The sequence below is a fragment of the Lobosporangium transversale genome (genome assembly GCF_002105155.1).
Source record: "Lobosporangium transversale strain NRRL 3116 chromosome Unknown BCR41scaffold_78, whole genome shotgun sequence".
Classification (NCBI taxonomy): Eukaryota; Fungi; Mortierellomycota; class Mortierellomycetes; order Mortierellales; family Mortierellaceae; genus Lobosporangium; species Lobosporangium transversale.
The window spans coordinates 98,349-112,483 of record NW_019029056.1 but is presented as its reverse complement, the minus strand read 5'-3'; the positions used below and the strand labels follow the sequence as shown (position 1 = coordinate 112,483).

At 44.0% G+C, this 14,135-nt stretch overlaps 3 protein-coding genes across 3 annotated transcripts; all 3 read left to right on the top strand.

Annotated features, from left to right (window-relative positions):
• Nucleotides 1–609: 609 nt before the first annotated feature.
• Nucleotides 610–1,866, top strand: BCR41DRAFT_375781 (ThiJ/PfpI domain-containing protein; the record flags this gene model as incomplete). The annotated part of the gene is made up of 6 exons (XM_022026981.1): nucleotides 610–714; nucleotides 842–1,010; nucleotides 1,107–1,251; nucleotides 1,361–1,398; nucleotides 1,508–1,585; nucleotides 1,724–1,866. 6 exons carry the CDS (start codon nucleotides 610–612, stop codon nucleotides 1,864–1,866), a joined length of 678 nt encoding a protein of 225 aa, XP_021875511.1.
• Nucleotides 1,867–3,560: 1,694 nt separating this feature from the next.
• BCR41DRAFT_364927 (hypothetical protein) lies at nucleotides 3,561–4,412 on the top strand. Its single transcript, XM_022026090.1, has 3 exons — nucleotides 3,561–3,631; nucleotides 3,743–3,894; nucleotides 4,089–4,412. Exons 1-3 carry the CDS (start codon nucleotides 3,580–3,582, stop codon nucleotides 4,338–4,340), a joined length of 456 nt encoding a protein of 151 aa, XP_021875510.1. The 5' UTR covers nucleotides 3,561–3,579; the 3' UTR covers nucleotides 4,341–4,412.
• Nucleotides 4,413–5,984: 1,572 nt separating this feature from the next.
• Nucleotides 5,985–14,118, top strand: BCR41DRAFT_232631 (hypothetical protein). The gene is made up of 4 exons (XM_022020081.1): nucleotides 5,985–7,891; nucleotides 8,027–8,145; nucleotides 8,264–13,188; nucleotides 13,284–14,118. The coding sequence occupies exons 1-4, from the start codon at nucleotides 6,116–6,118 to the stop codon at nucleotides 14,042–14,044; spliced, it is 7,581 nt and encodes a 2,526-aa protein (XP_021875509.1). The 5' UTR covers nucleotides 5,985–6,115; the 3' UTR covers nucleotides 14,045–14,118.
• Nucleotides 14,119–14,135: the final 17 nt, after the last annotated feature.

The window sequence follows — 14,135 nt, the reverse complement described above, 5'->3', positions numbered from 1 at the left end:
TTTAATAAGACGTGATCGAAGAAGACTCATAAAAAAAAAAAAAAAAAAAATGGGTGCTGCTCCAAGACATTTTTTTATGCTAGGTTCATCTTCTATTGTTTGAGTATCGGTTGTTAAAGAAGAGTTTGATATATAGAATCCAGGAATATATATATTCATATAAAAAAGGTTTACTGCGCAGCGTTCGCTTTCCTGAGTTTCTTGGGAACATTGAACGATACATATTCAGTGTATGCTGATGATCAAATGAAATGGTATGAAATTTAATGAACGAAAAATAAGACGATTCAAGGGCGTCGCTTGTGGGATGCATTGGGGGGATATATGCGTTATCTGTTGTCAATCAAGAACTTTCTTTGTGATCAAGAGACAGAAAAAGGTAAAAGGGTTGGTATATAGGATATTTCTCCTGGTTCCTTATCCTCGACAGGTTTGAGCGTGACTATCATCCTGCACAAGCAAATAAACAAACATTCAAGTGTATAAAAGGCCTTATTCATACTTCACCAACTTTCTGCTTTTTTTATTCCTCATTTTGACCGCCTTTCCTCGCTTTGCAACAACAGTGACACTAAAGACCCTTTCCAAGACAAGAAACAGAAAATTAGGATGGGTTCTATCGTTCCTAACCATGGCCCTTTCCCCAAGATTCCTCCGGGGCATGGCAAGATCACACTCGGTGCATTTGTCTTCGATGGCATGGATCTGCTCGATGTAATCTCAATATCTCGAGGCTTTTATTTATTTATTTATTCATCTTATCCTCTCTCCTGAAGGGATCAATATTTACTTTTTATTTTTTGTTTTTTATTTTATTTTTTAAACAATTGTTATCGAATAGCTGATGGGTCCCATGCGCATCTTTGGTGAAGAAATTAACAAGTTGGACATTGAGATCATATTTATTGGTGTCACTATGAAATCTGCCCGTTCTTCGCAGCAGGTCGAAGTCACCCCTCACTACACGCTTGAGACAGCCCCTAAATTAGACCTCTTTTTCATGCCTGGAGGTAAAAAAAAAACACATTCTGGAGTCAACTGTGCTCTCCGTTGGAGAACTAATTAATACATATTTCTATGTTCATGTACCATTAAAACTGCTTTAGGCATTGGAACCCGTACCATTTGCGAACAGCCGGATCTGATGAGGCTGATTTCAACCCGGATTCAGGAGGCAATCTGGGTCATGACTGTCTGCACTGGCGCCGGTATTTTGGCCAAGAGTGGTTATATTGATGGCCACAGAGCCACGTAAGGAGAGAAAGCGTCACACATATTTCAGATGCAATGTGATGACAACTATAATTCAGTTTCTCAACTTTTTTTTTTACTTGTTTTACAACATGTTTATTCTTAAAAGTACCAATAAGTCTGTCTTTGAGTGGGCTGCATCCCATGGTAAGGAGGCGATTAGATAAGCAACCTATATCAGTGGAATGGGCGGATGACTATTGGCTCTGTATACAGGAATAGTTCTCTTACCCGCCTGCTGTAACTCTAATGTTAGGACCCAACGTCGATTGGATCAAGAGAGCACGCTGGGTGCAGGATAGCAAGTTCGTTACTTCCTCGGGCGTCTCTGCTGGTAAAAGAAATAATCAGAATATCAAATATCGTTTTGTTTATTCACTCTCTTGGATGACATTATGAAGCCTTCAATAACCAATTGTGGCTGTAAACTAACATATGGTTTTTAATGCATAAAAACATAAAAAAAAAAAAGGTATTGATGCGGCCTTGTACGTCCTTTCGGAGCTGACCAGTCCTGATACTGCGCAAGCTGTCGCTGTTGAAATCGAATATACCTGGCATAAGGTTGCTGAGGAGGATCCTTTCGCTGACATGTACGAGTACACCCGCTCTTAAAGCTCGCCTCTCCATGGTAGTCTTTAATTGAATAAAGTCATCAATTGGTTGGCCAAAACAAAATTTTCGTACCGCGTCTTTCTCTATCAGCTTGTCCTTCTCCAAATAAAAAAAACTGTACTTCACAATGGAGCTCGTTATTGATCACGAAAACGCTGCTATTAATGCCATTGTTGTTGAGAAGACTGCGGCTCATTGGCAGGATTCGCCTGAATTCAGTGCGTTAATCGAGCACACCTATTTCCTTGATGACGCATCAGTGATGCCGAACGTGCAGTACCTCATGAAGCTAGTGAGATTTGCTTGTCAGTCCGACGAAGAGCAATCATTCAGAGTGTTTTTGCTGCTTCAATCTTACTGTGCTGTCGTAGAACCATCAGTCGTGGCACAAGTCCTGGCCCGATTTATAATGGAAGAGGGAGAGCCATACCCAAACTTGCCTACTAAATCCTCAGGTTGGCTTACTTGGTCCTTGGACTATAAACCGGAGCTTGTCAGGAAAGGTGAAATGGTTCGAAGACTTTGGACGATGGCTAAAGGACGTGGCGAGGATATTGAACAGTAGGTTTGCTTTAGACGTCAGTATTTCAATAAGATATGTTCATGTAGAACTGGATATCATTTACTTGTAGCCTTACTGACCCATTGATTGCTGGTCATTAAAGGCTGGCTATTCAATTGATAGTCTCGGCTATGGTCAGGAAGCAGGAAGCAGAAAAGGATGCAATGAAACAAAGGAAAGAAGCAATAAACACTAAGAGTGGGGACTATGAGCAAGGGGGAATGCGTAGCTATAACGACCACAGTATCGTTTATATGCTACACTGCGGACCCTTAGCAGATCAAGGCCTCATGCTATGGCACGAGGAGTCAATAGTGAATGCGCTGGTCCGGATGAATGAGGGACAGGATCCGAGGGCAATAGAAAATCAGCAGTTGATCCTAGTAAACCTCCTTGACCGCTTTTTCTTGTGGATGGATCTGAAGGATGACGAAGAATGTGTCGAGCAGCTTAAACTGCGTAGTAGGTTCAGGATCTGCGTATTGTCATTGATACAGCTTCTTTTGCTCTTATACGAAGGATGTGTCTGTTGAGACATACGTCACTCACCATCATGTGTATCTCATTGTAGTCTCTTCGCACACTAAAACACCAGAGTTGTTACAATTCGCCATGAATGCCATTATAAGGTTTCAAGATGGGCGCTGGGTTCCATACGATACCAAGGATGAAGGCGTCAGGACAAAAGTCGTGGGGCTATCATTACTGGAAATGAATCGAGATAGGGAACCAATGCATTACCGATCTGCGGACCAAGCTGGAAACTCCTTTGGGTTCTCGGAAAGTAGAAATGCAATCAAAGGCAAACCGCTAAGGGAAAGAGAGATACCTCGAAAGCACGGTCGTGCTCCATCAGTACAAGCGTTTGAGATTGGGGATCTAGTTACACAATGCATGACTGGACATGAGTTAGACTCTATTGAGCAGCTTCTACGATCTTTAATAATGCATATCGGCATGCGTGTAGACACCGCCATGGTGAGTGTAACACCAGCTGCGATGAAACATGCAGCGCAACAGCGGTAAGGTGATTTCTAGTGATAAGCGGCCGTATCAATTGTGTATGGAATGAACACACCCTAAAAGGAGATCGCGTCGTGGGAACCCTTTTGTTTGATTGCTTCACTAGAGACAAGATTCTGCTACGCCTAATGGCGGAAACCCCATTATACAGGAGAATTATGACATCTGCCATGGAGCAAGGTTAGATGGAAACTGCCTTTTGAACTAATCCATGTGATAAAGCAAATTTTATTAACGCTCTTAACTTCCCCTCTGTGCTATATGGATTTATAAAAAAATAAAATAAAAAAGCCCGGAGGTCTGCAGCAGCAATATGCTTGCCCGTCATCCAGGGTATGCTGCGTTGTTGTATTGCACACTGGGATACTTGTAAGAATACTTCGCAGCAAGCATATCCAAAGGAGCTGGAAGAGGCAATCTGGGTCGCACAACTTGCCGAAAAGGTAAAAAAAAAATTATTGGAAGATTGTACACATGCCTCTTGTCGTCCAGAACTTTGCTGTTCATCAGGGAACACTGTCCTTGTCTAGTTATATTTTTACCGTCATGGTAATTTTCAAATTCCTGTGAACTTGTTCTAATCTTTTTCTTTTTTTTTTTCAACGCGTTCTTTTGACATTGTTTACTCTCAAATAAGACCGGACTTATCCCTGCGCCTATCAATCAGGCCGTTGTGCTCTTTCCATTGATCTACTCTAAGGACATAGGTTTACTACTGGAGCAATGTTATTATATACTGCTTGTAAGAAATGCAGATGTACTCCAGCACCCACAACCGCAGCGACTTCCTCCATTACCACAGGACAGTCTCGAGGTCCTTCTGATTACCCGGCTAATTTTTAAGCACGCTGAACGAACTGTTCATCTATTACCTCTGTTTACGACATAGCCATCAACAGATAGATCACCACTGAACCCTGAAGGGTTGCATCACAAATAAAATTAAAGAGGGAAAGGAGAGAAAGAAAGATACCCGAGACCTCCGGAAAGAAATCGTGGTTGATGACACCTACCTTTATGCTTTCAGGAGTTGAAAGTAGTCAGGAACAAAAACAATAAACCCACAGAAAGAGGGGTTACTGTGTACGACAAATTTATCACCATGAAAAGGAAAGCATGCGCACATGCACACGACAGCTTTTAACATTAAATATAATAATACTCTTACTTTATTACTCTTTTCCTTTTTCCATTGTATTTCCGCTCCCTCTCCTTTCAACAAGAATTCATTTGCCAATTCCATCTAGCATTCATTCCATTTGCGCATTTCTTTTTTAGAAAAAGGTGTGTAAATGTGTTTAATAAGTCCCATGACTTTTACATCTCCAGGTGACGGACAACCTTCTTCTTCTTTCTCTCCCTTTTCTTAAAATGATACACAAAAAGCACCAGTTCGTCTCTTTACCATATCTGTGTTCCTCAATTGCAGAGTTCAGAAATATAGAGAAGTTGGAAGCCATGCGATCTCTTACTGTTAGTTGGGGTTTTTTCTGTTCTTGTGCGTTGTTTCCCTGAGGGTATGAGAAAAGGCGATGAAGTGATGAAAGCACAGCAAACAGGTAGCTATCAAGTCTAGATGCTGTGCTTCTTGTGGGAACCGAGATAAAAAAAAAAAAAAAAAAAAAAAAAAAAAGCCCCTCCATTATAGCATTCGCAAGTGTTGGAAGCAATAACGGGATGGATTGACAATGGAGGATACGCGAGACGATCCTTTGGCTCACAATTGCTCCGACTCCCGTGATGCTGTTTATGAGAAGATACACGGAGGAAAGCAGAAATGATCGAACAGACCAAGAGCAGGGTAGATAAATGAGTTTCTTGATCTACCGACCTATCTTTCTCTCAGCATTATGCGACAACAACTACGATAGCAAGTGGGATCATCACTAATAACAATACGACAACTATAGAGCGTAAATGTGTAAAGGGTGGATAAATATTGGTCAGCATGACCTCTTCTCTCTCTCCCTTTCTTCAGTCCATTATATTTTGATTCCTTCTTTCTGTTTGTCAGTTTTCTTTTGAATTGAAGACGCAAAATATGTGCTTGTCAAAAAAAAAAAAAAATTCTTAATCGGAGAGACTTCATCCAGATATCCAAACTGGTTGTCTTTACAGTTTATTTTCTCTCTCCTGGCTTCTTATCAAATGAAAGTTCAGCTAATCATTACTGCGAAACAAAAGGATTGATCCGTCACAAAAAGGAAAAGCGTGGATAGGAATGGTCATTAGTACTTTCGAGTAGTGCCTTTTTTTTATTATTTGGATCGGGGTCATCAGCTGGTGATTCTTTCTGTAGTATCCGCCTAAATCATTCTCCTATCGTGGTCTATCCGACCACATGGATATGAATGGATATGGAGAACTTTGCCGTCTCTTTCTACCATGATGTTGTTATTCTTTTTCCATGTTACACCTTGACTGACAACTCTATATTCGTATGTTGTTGAACCCGCGTAAAATTCCACCACTCTTTTGCTGTAGAAGTTTCGCATCAAATCAAGCTACTGCAGATCAACCGCTTTGCCCCCTTTCTTCCAAACAAATTACACCATTTCCCTTCTCGCCCATAAACTTATTCAGACATTGAAAACAACAACAACACGGGATACCAGGCTCTCCAGTTCCGCCTCTGTTGGTATTATCAGCAATAGTGGTAGTAACATGCACTCTGTAAGGCCATCTTCCACATTTGAAAATCAAACCAGCAACCACGATTCCAGTCTGTTGACACAAAGTTCCTCAGAAGATTCAACAACGTTACCCCGATCAGAACTAGCTAAAGAATCATCATACGAGACACAGCCGTTCTCATTCTCATCTTCCTCGCTCTCGTCTGCCACTTCAATTTCAACCTCCTCTCTTGTATCTTCATCCTCACCCAAACGAAAAGTAGGAATAACCAATACAATATCTACTCCGATCTCCATTGACGGAGCCAATGTTTCAAAAAGTCTACAGTCAAATAATCATACTAATGAGGATGAGCAGGGCAGAAAACTACCTAGCTTTTCCGACATAAGAACTACCCCGCCATTGGCCCACCGAGGTACCGAAAACAGTAATGAACAGAGACCTCCTTCAGCTGGATCAGGGAGGGCCTTGTTTTCTGATATTTCACAACCTCAGCCATCACTATACTTTGGAGACTATCTTTTTCCTGAAAACCCATCCTTGTGGGATCTACGCCAGATCTTCTTTCTCGACAAGACCTCGAAGCAAAAGGATTTCCGTCAATCGCTTCAACTTCATGCGCATCTGATGGGTTTGATGCTTTCTGCCAGAATCTCGCGCGGACTTGATCTTGCATATGACCATGCACATGATGCGTTCAAGAACAGACAGAGGCCTGATCGACGAAACGAATTCATATCGACGTTTAATCACACTCATGATGAGACAGAGCGTATCCTGCATCATGCATTGGCTCATCCTCAGCCTCGACCCAGCTTTCTGGATATGATAAGTCCGTCTTCCTCTACTGCTGTTTTGGCATTTTTACACCGCCTCAGAACTAATCATTCTATACTCGCCACTGCATTCCGCAATCTACAGTCACAGGAGTTGGATTCTCTTCTTTTACCAGAACGACCTCCTTTATCAATGTCATCGCCATTGCGGGGAAGCCGGGATCGAGGGTATAGCATTCAATCAGGATCTAGTGGCCACAGCTCACATCAAATACCCACTAATAGCTCAACTATCGCTACTCAGCGCCATCAATCGCATCAGGGCACCATGCAAAACTTTGTTAATAACCAAGACATTGTGCATATCATTCTTACTAATCTGTTCGGCCCATCCTCGTTTGAGCGTGAGCACATCTTACGGACAGAGGCATTGACGAGCATTTTTGTTGCGCTTCTTTCAGAGAAAAAGGGCGAGCGCCTGATGACGGAGATTCTGGAACGATATGTAGCTCAATCAGAATGGCAACAGGGTTCTCGTGTCAAAGCCAAGTTCGAGAAAACACTTTTAGACATCATTCGTAGGGGTGACCTGGATTTGGCAGGCTTCTCAGACGAAGAGCTCAGTGCAAACGTCCTGCCACTTGCCCATCATCAGCAACCCTTGGGTAGAATGGCCAGTGTTCCTGTTATAAAGACAGCGGCTATCGAAAGTACACCAATTCATGTCCATCATTCCCATCATCAAGGATCTATAGAACCTGAGGAATTGACCACCTTACCTATATCGACCGATCCACGGATCCATATCCCAGAAATGACGGCACGTCAAGCTACTGTAGAGGAGTTTTATAAGGAATCATGTCTCCAAATTCTTGACATGCTTAAGGAATTTAGTCCACCATATCTGATGGATCTTTCCAGGCGGATCTTTGAAGCAATTGATCATCAGATCAAGGCCTATGCCTCTCTAATTATCATTGTCAAGTTTTTTTTTTACCGGTTCATGAATAAGTGCATCGCTTATCCTGAGGTAAATCGCATTTTAACATTAAACTACAGTCTACTCTTGAAGTCTCCTTTTCTTTTTGGTTCGTATACTTTTATTGCCAGTAACTAACTCTAAAAAAAAAAAAAAAAAAAAAAAAAAAAATTGAATAATATCAAGACGTATGGCATGATGCAGGACACGTTTATATCTGAAAAGCAACGGCAACGTATTTTATTTACGACCCATCAGCGCCTTTACCGGTATGTTACAGGGATCCTGAACCCTGTGCCTGGAAGGTAAGTAACGCTTTTTCTGTGGTGATGCGTTTTATATCTCCATTGGTTATCGGGAGTTGGCTACTCATTGCTCTGTTTCCCCTTTATTATCGTTATTATAACTGCTACTGCTGGAAAGTCGATCGCTGACTGTTGATCCTAGAATACACGAGAAAATCGATGCTTTCGTTCAATTGTTCTCTTCACCAACTCAGCCAAAGGAGCGACAACAACATGCAGAATATACCTTAAATCCGGTCTCTGAACTGCTTACACCTCCACCAGTATCAGCTAGATCTTCACTGCGTGCATCATTTAGCGGTGTCAAGGGATCATCGACCATAACGCCTGTTCTCCTTCTTTGTCCATCAGATTTCACTACTCTCCTCTACTTTGTATGCCCGTATCTCAGAACAACCACATCTTCGCCTGCATCTACAGCGACATTAATGACCCGGTCCAGTAGCTTTAATGGTAGAAGCGGAGTCTTGACTCGTCAAAGAACCTCATCAGAGACACCACCAACCTATTCAGCGGCCATGAAGTCCGCTCTAAGCACATCGGTAACAGAAGCAGGGTCTGGGACTGGAACGGGGACGGCAACGGCATCATTTACACAGTCATCAGTATCTAAGCTCTCTCATCCACCCAGTGCGACTCATAAAAGAGCGTCGCCAAGTTTTTCATTTTTTGCTAGTGCTACAGCATCACTACCTTTTAAAGCGAAGCCTCCGCCACCCATTTCTCTCCCTCTGGAGAAGACACCCAGCGCACCTGCAGAAACTACATTCAGCGGATCTTCATTTTTATCACTATCAGGAATCAAACTTGGGCAAGCTGTATCTCCCAGAACTGCGACAGTAGAAGTTACGAACACCTCGGGCATTACAGCAGCCTCATGTATTAGCTCCTCAAACCCAAAAAGTGTAAGCAACTCTTCAACAAAAAGTGGACTTTCTAAAATACCTCGGTCCACCGAATCGATACCCATAATTAGGCATTGGACTGATGAAAGTTTGCTGCCTGATTTGAAGACCGCCATTACGGAGCTTAAGAGGGTTCAGCCTGGGCCTATTAAGGAGGTGCCGTGGGCAGTGAGCAATCCAGGACTAACACCTCTGCGCGAGCCTTGGGCTTTAGCGTATGTCCAATACACAGACATCAAGTATTCAAGGGAAGATCCGGATGAGTTTGAGCGGACCCAGTTGCGATCACAACCACAGTCACAGGATAATACTCCATTAGAAAGTAAAGATTCGGAATCCAATAGTGCTTCAATCGAAGTCGGGTTGGCTCTAGCCCCACCATGCATGGCCATGGTCATGGAAACCTCTATGATTAGCGGTGGATCGCGCATTGTAACAGTAACAAAGCCTATGCTAGTGGATCAAGTTATGGACTCCGCCGGTACTCTGAGAAGTTTTGAGCCCAATACTGAGCTCGACCTCGATGTTGGCGAATCAGACAATGAATCTCTTTTGTCATCTGAGGATAGCACTTTGGCTCAGAGACAACAGACGTTCCTGACAGCAGAGGACAAAGAGATGTCGATCTTGCGGGTAAACAGCAGTCATATGCTTTCATCCGCTGATGAATCCGGTACCAAGACAATTACATCTGTTGGTGGACAGAGTGACCCAGCTGGAGGTCATCAGAGCGCATGGGCCGAGGCTCAGAGATCATCAGCTAGATCAAAGCGAGCTGCAGCAGATCGTGCATGGAAAGCCAGGATCCGTCACGCTGTTCAATCCGAGGCGGATTTGCCTGAAGAAGTTCAAACAATTGCTAGATCGATTTTTAAGATTCTCCGAGAATTTGATATCCCAGAAATGGATGGTGAATACGATAACAATGAGTGCTACTGGGATCTTCAACACCTAGAAGGTATTCACGATCGAACCATGCCATCGCCATCACCACATATTAGTCATAAAAGCATCCATTCGCTCCTTGCACGGGGTATTGAGCAGGCTCGCCACTTTGGTAACCATGCAGCTGCTATTGGTTTTCATCACTCGCTAAAGATCTTGGAGTCGTCACCCGTCTTGCAACAGTTGGACAGCTCTAAAATCATATATCTCTTAGCCATGCCTATCAAGCACCGATTAGAGCATCGAGCAGGGCGTGCTAGGAGTAGAACTATGTGGGAGAACTTTGCGCATTCATGGCATCATAGGCTTGTGGCGGCAATTGAGCGCAAACGAGAGAACTTATCCTCGTTACGCCTCAAAATGTATTACCAAACATGTGTAAGAACATCGCGCGCATTTGAAAAGTCTCTTGGAGTCGTCGTATCCTTAAGCAGATTAAATAGGCTTGCGCTCAGAAAGGGTCTTTCGTCCGAAGAGCTAGAGCGCTGTAATGGGGCATTTCCGGATTGGAGCGAAACAGATTCGAGGTCAGGATTAGGTCGACACAATGGATATACCAATCCTGGATGCAAGGCATCTTGCTGTGACCATCACCTTGTCCAGGGAGTGCATGGTGGCGAGTCGGAGGGAAATGCGGAAAATTCATCACGACGGTATAGCTCCAACACTGGGCAACATGCGTCCATCCTACGGACATCCAAAATCAGAAGAAGTAGCTTCAGTACGTACATTGATAACATGACTTCTAGGTCGTTTGGCCCTCCATCCTTTTTGGAAAGCAGTCTTGGTCACTTGAAGGAGAAGGGAAAACCACCTTTCTCTAACAGCTTTGGATCCCAGAATGTGTTGTGGTCCGGGAATACAAATAACTACGCTGGACCCATTGGGTCATCGAATGATCTGATGGATATTCAAAGCGATTTTGTGATGGATGCGCGTGAATTGGAAGCCGTTCAGCGCTGGGTGACTGATTCAGGTATCCACAATTTCTTGCCTGGTGAGGATAACTTTCTCAGGTTCTGCATGGAAGTCGAGTCTATCGTTCGTGGGATAGGCCTTGGTGGAACTGGGATCCAAGGTGCTGGGATCCCTCAAGCTCAGAATGGAGTATTGTCGCCATTGCTCTCTAGCAGCGGAAGTGATTTTTTTGTTAAGGAAGTTGCAAAGTTCAATGGGCAGTTCGTTGCGGGAATGGCGCCTACTGACCAGGCAGCACCGATCACAAAGACTAGCAGCGGCGGTGGAGTTGCAGAGTTTTTGGTCAATTCCTTCAAGGGCGGACATTCTGCATCGCACGTGTCAACCACAACTGGAAGCTACTCTTTGTCGCAGGCAGCCTCAACCTCGAATTCTTCGCTAAGCAATGCTCTGAATAATAATAATAGTAGCGGTACCAGCAGCGCACAATCCCCACAGACATCGGCCAGCGCTACTAATCATCTTGGCACAAGCAGGCTACAAGGACGTTCAAGAGTTTTAAATCGACAAGCGTTACATATCAATAATCAGATACAGCAAGACACGCTCGAATTTTTACATGACAATCCATCTTCCATCTATGCATCCCCTCCTGGCCCCACATATGCTTTATACAATCCACCTTACACAACCACTTCGCATGGCGCATCATCCTCTTTTTCTTTATCAGGATCCCAAGCATCTGGAACAACTAGTGGAGGAACATCTGCAACAGCATTTGCACATCAAACCAATCATTTACCGAAGGACATGCCCGAGTTTTTGAGAAGAGTTCAGCTCAAGCTGACCAGTTTTGTGCTCTCAGAGTGGCTAGATTTGTTTGGCGAGGTGGAGGCTGATCGTTGGTTTATGGAATTTTTGGAGGAAATGGAATCTCGCACTACCAAGGACACGAAGGGTATCGTAGAGGTACGCAACGAGAATATCGATAATCATACCGCCTCCTCTAGAATAGATGTGAACCATGACAACTATTTTATGCCCTCCAATCAGATGGATGTACGCGCCAAGCTCCATGAAGATCAGAAACCAACATCATTGTCGACAACTGCAAGCTTAATAGACCTGGCAAGCTCCCAGAGCAGTACAAGCAGATTGAGCCTTAATAGTATTATGGATTCGGGTCCCCCGGCTGGTTCTACAGGCACGAGCTGGCAAAGCGCACATAACAGAAAGGGGAAAAGCCCCTCGTGGGAGGCTAACCAGTTGAAAGCATTGAATCGTAATATCAATGTGAAATCATCGGCATCTGTATCGACGTTTTCGGCTACGCAATCTCTTCAGGATTCATCTTCTCATAGCTCCATGCTTGACAGTACTAGTTTGCCTCAACAGCCCCGTCTGTCACTATCGTCTTCATTACTGTCATCACCGTCACAAGAGGGCACTTGTGGTGATACATTTGCAAAGCAATGTCAGAATATAACCTCCTTGGAGAGGTCGGCCACAGTCCCAGCCAAAAGCCTTTTGAACGTTCAGGCTAAGAAACCACATACTCCAAACTCTGGTACAACCATACCATGTCAAACCATTGCACCGTATGATCTTCGAGATGCCTATAGCTCGACAATGGAACAATTCAACTCAACAAAGTCACCCTATCAGAAGTTGGGTCATCTTTTTTCATTGGAACTGTTAATCGTCGCGTCACTCTCATATCCTGATTCGTGTGTAGAAGATAAACGTGCTTGGACAGAAGACCTGAAGTCCCCATATCGTAATGATCATCAGCAGCAGGCTCGCGAAAGCCGGTCATCTTCTTCTCGACTCGGAACATCCAAAGTTGGGAATGAAGGACAGGATCTTCTTGGATCGCCACGGACTTTCACCCCTGGCACAGATGCTATCATCAACGAAATTGAGGGCTTGTTCCGGCACCGTGGGCCACGTGCGCTTATTCAACCTCGAAACTTGCTTCGCGATATGCAACTTATCGCAACATTTATTCCTGGTTCAATTTTGGACTTGAGAGATGATGGCAAGGCGTTCTGGGACATGGCATTGGCGATTACTAGTCTGAAGAGTGAAGTGGTTGAATACATCGTTCAGAAAGGAACCCAATTTGTTGAGGTGAAGGAGAGCTCACGCACCAGCCATATCACAGGACGGGATCTGAACACACAAATAAATATGGATGAAGGGAATGACTTTGTCCCTTACGACGATGATGAGGAGCGTGCGCGGATGGCAGAAGCTGTGCGACTCTTTTCAATTGGTAAGCAGTTCCCTTAACGTTCGGCCATTCTCTAACTAGCGCAAACTATGGCATGTACTAACCTTTCTAAAAAAAAAAAAAAACGCAACCATCAGGTGCAAAGGAATCCCATCGGGTAGCCCAGCGCGAGCTTGCGATCCTCTACATGTCACTGCCAACGCTTCCTTTGTCATCCTCTCCTATGGTTGGTTATTACTCGCCCCAAATCACTCAAAACAGTCGAGCCCCCTCCCCCTTTTCTATTGCCACATCATCCAAGTATAGTAAAGCCCCTATTCCCGGCAGGACTAGTACCCCGCCACTCCCTCCATCGCCTAAAGGCACTTTCTCAAGCGCTTTTCTTGGCTACAAGTCTAGCACTGCTAGCATTCCGATTAAGCACAAGTCTCGTCATCAACACAGTAACAGTGGGAGCGGTAGCAGTTTTGGAAGCGGAGTGCTCAGTGGACTAGGGATTATGACTGGTTTAGGATCATTCACTGGATCATCTATCGGCTCTGGCGGGTCGACAGATGGGTTGAATGCCTCTACAGTATCATTAAACCAACATCAACAACCATCTCAACATCAGCAGCATCTACCAAGCGAATTTTCCGAAGGATATCACAACATAGATCAATACCCGGAAGTGCAACCAGGACGTCATGCTACAGGGACCGGCATGATGTCTCAACGTCACCATCTGCAGTCAAATATGCCGCCGCCACCTAATTCTTCCGAACCTGATAAGTTCAACCCTGAAAATGTGGCAGCAGCTATACATTGGTTCACACTGGCCGCCGCACAGGGTGACAAGTTCTCCATCAATTACTTGAAGCATAGAGAAACAGCTGGGGGCATGCTTGATAGCGTCTGATCTTTCTGAAGCAAAGTTGCTTTTTTCTTTAACTTCATCCTTTTTCTTTGCATCAATATCAAAATATACCATACAACTGAGCATAAATTTC

What these genes read in the sequence shown, in the direction of transcription:
- BCR41DRAFT_364927 (XM_022026090.1), top strand. Translation starts at nt 3,580, where the DNA reads ATGGCGGAAACCCCATTATACAGGAGAATTATGACATCTGCCATGGAG. An exon ending in GACATCTGCCATGGAGCAAG is followed by an intron (nt 3,632 to 3,742) that starts GTTAGATGGAAA and finishes AAAATAAAAAAG; the next exon opens with CCCGGAGGTCTGCAGCAGCA. An exon ending in TCGCACAACTTGCCGAAAAG is followed by an intron (nt 3,895 to 4,088) that starts GTAAAAAAAAAA and finishes CTCTCAAATAAG; the next exon opens with ACCGGACTTATCCCTGCGCC.
- BCR41DRAFT_232631 (XM_022020081.1), top strand. Translation starts at nt 6,116, where the DNA reads ATGCACTCTGTAAGGCCATCTTCCACATTTGAAAATCAAACCAGCAAC. An exon ending in CTGAACCCTGTGCCTGGAAG is followed by an intron (nt 8,146 to 8,263) that starts GTAAGTAACGCT and finishes ACTGCTGGAAAG; the next exon opens with TCGATCGCTGACTGTTGATC. An exon ending in TGTGCGACTCTTTTCAATTG is followed by an intron (nt 13,189 to 13,283) that starts GTAAGCAGTTCC and finishes CGCAACCATCAG; the next exon opens with GTGCAAAGGAATCCCATCGG.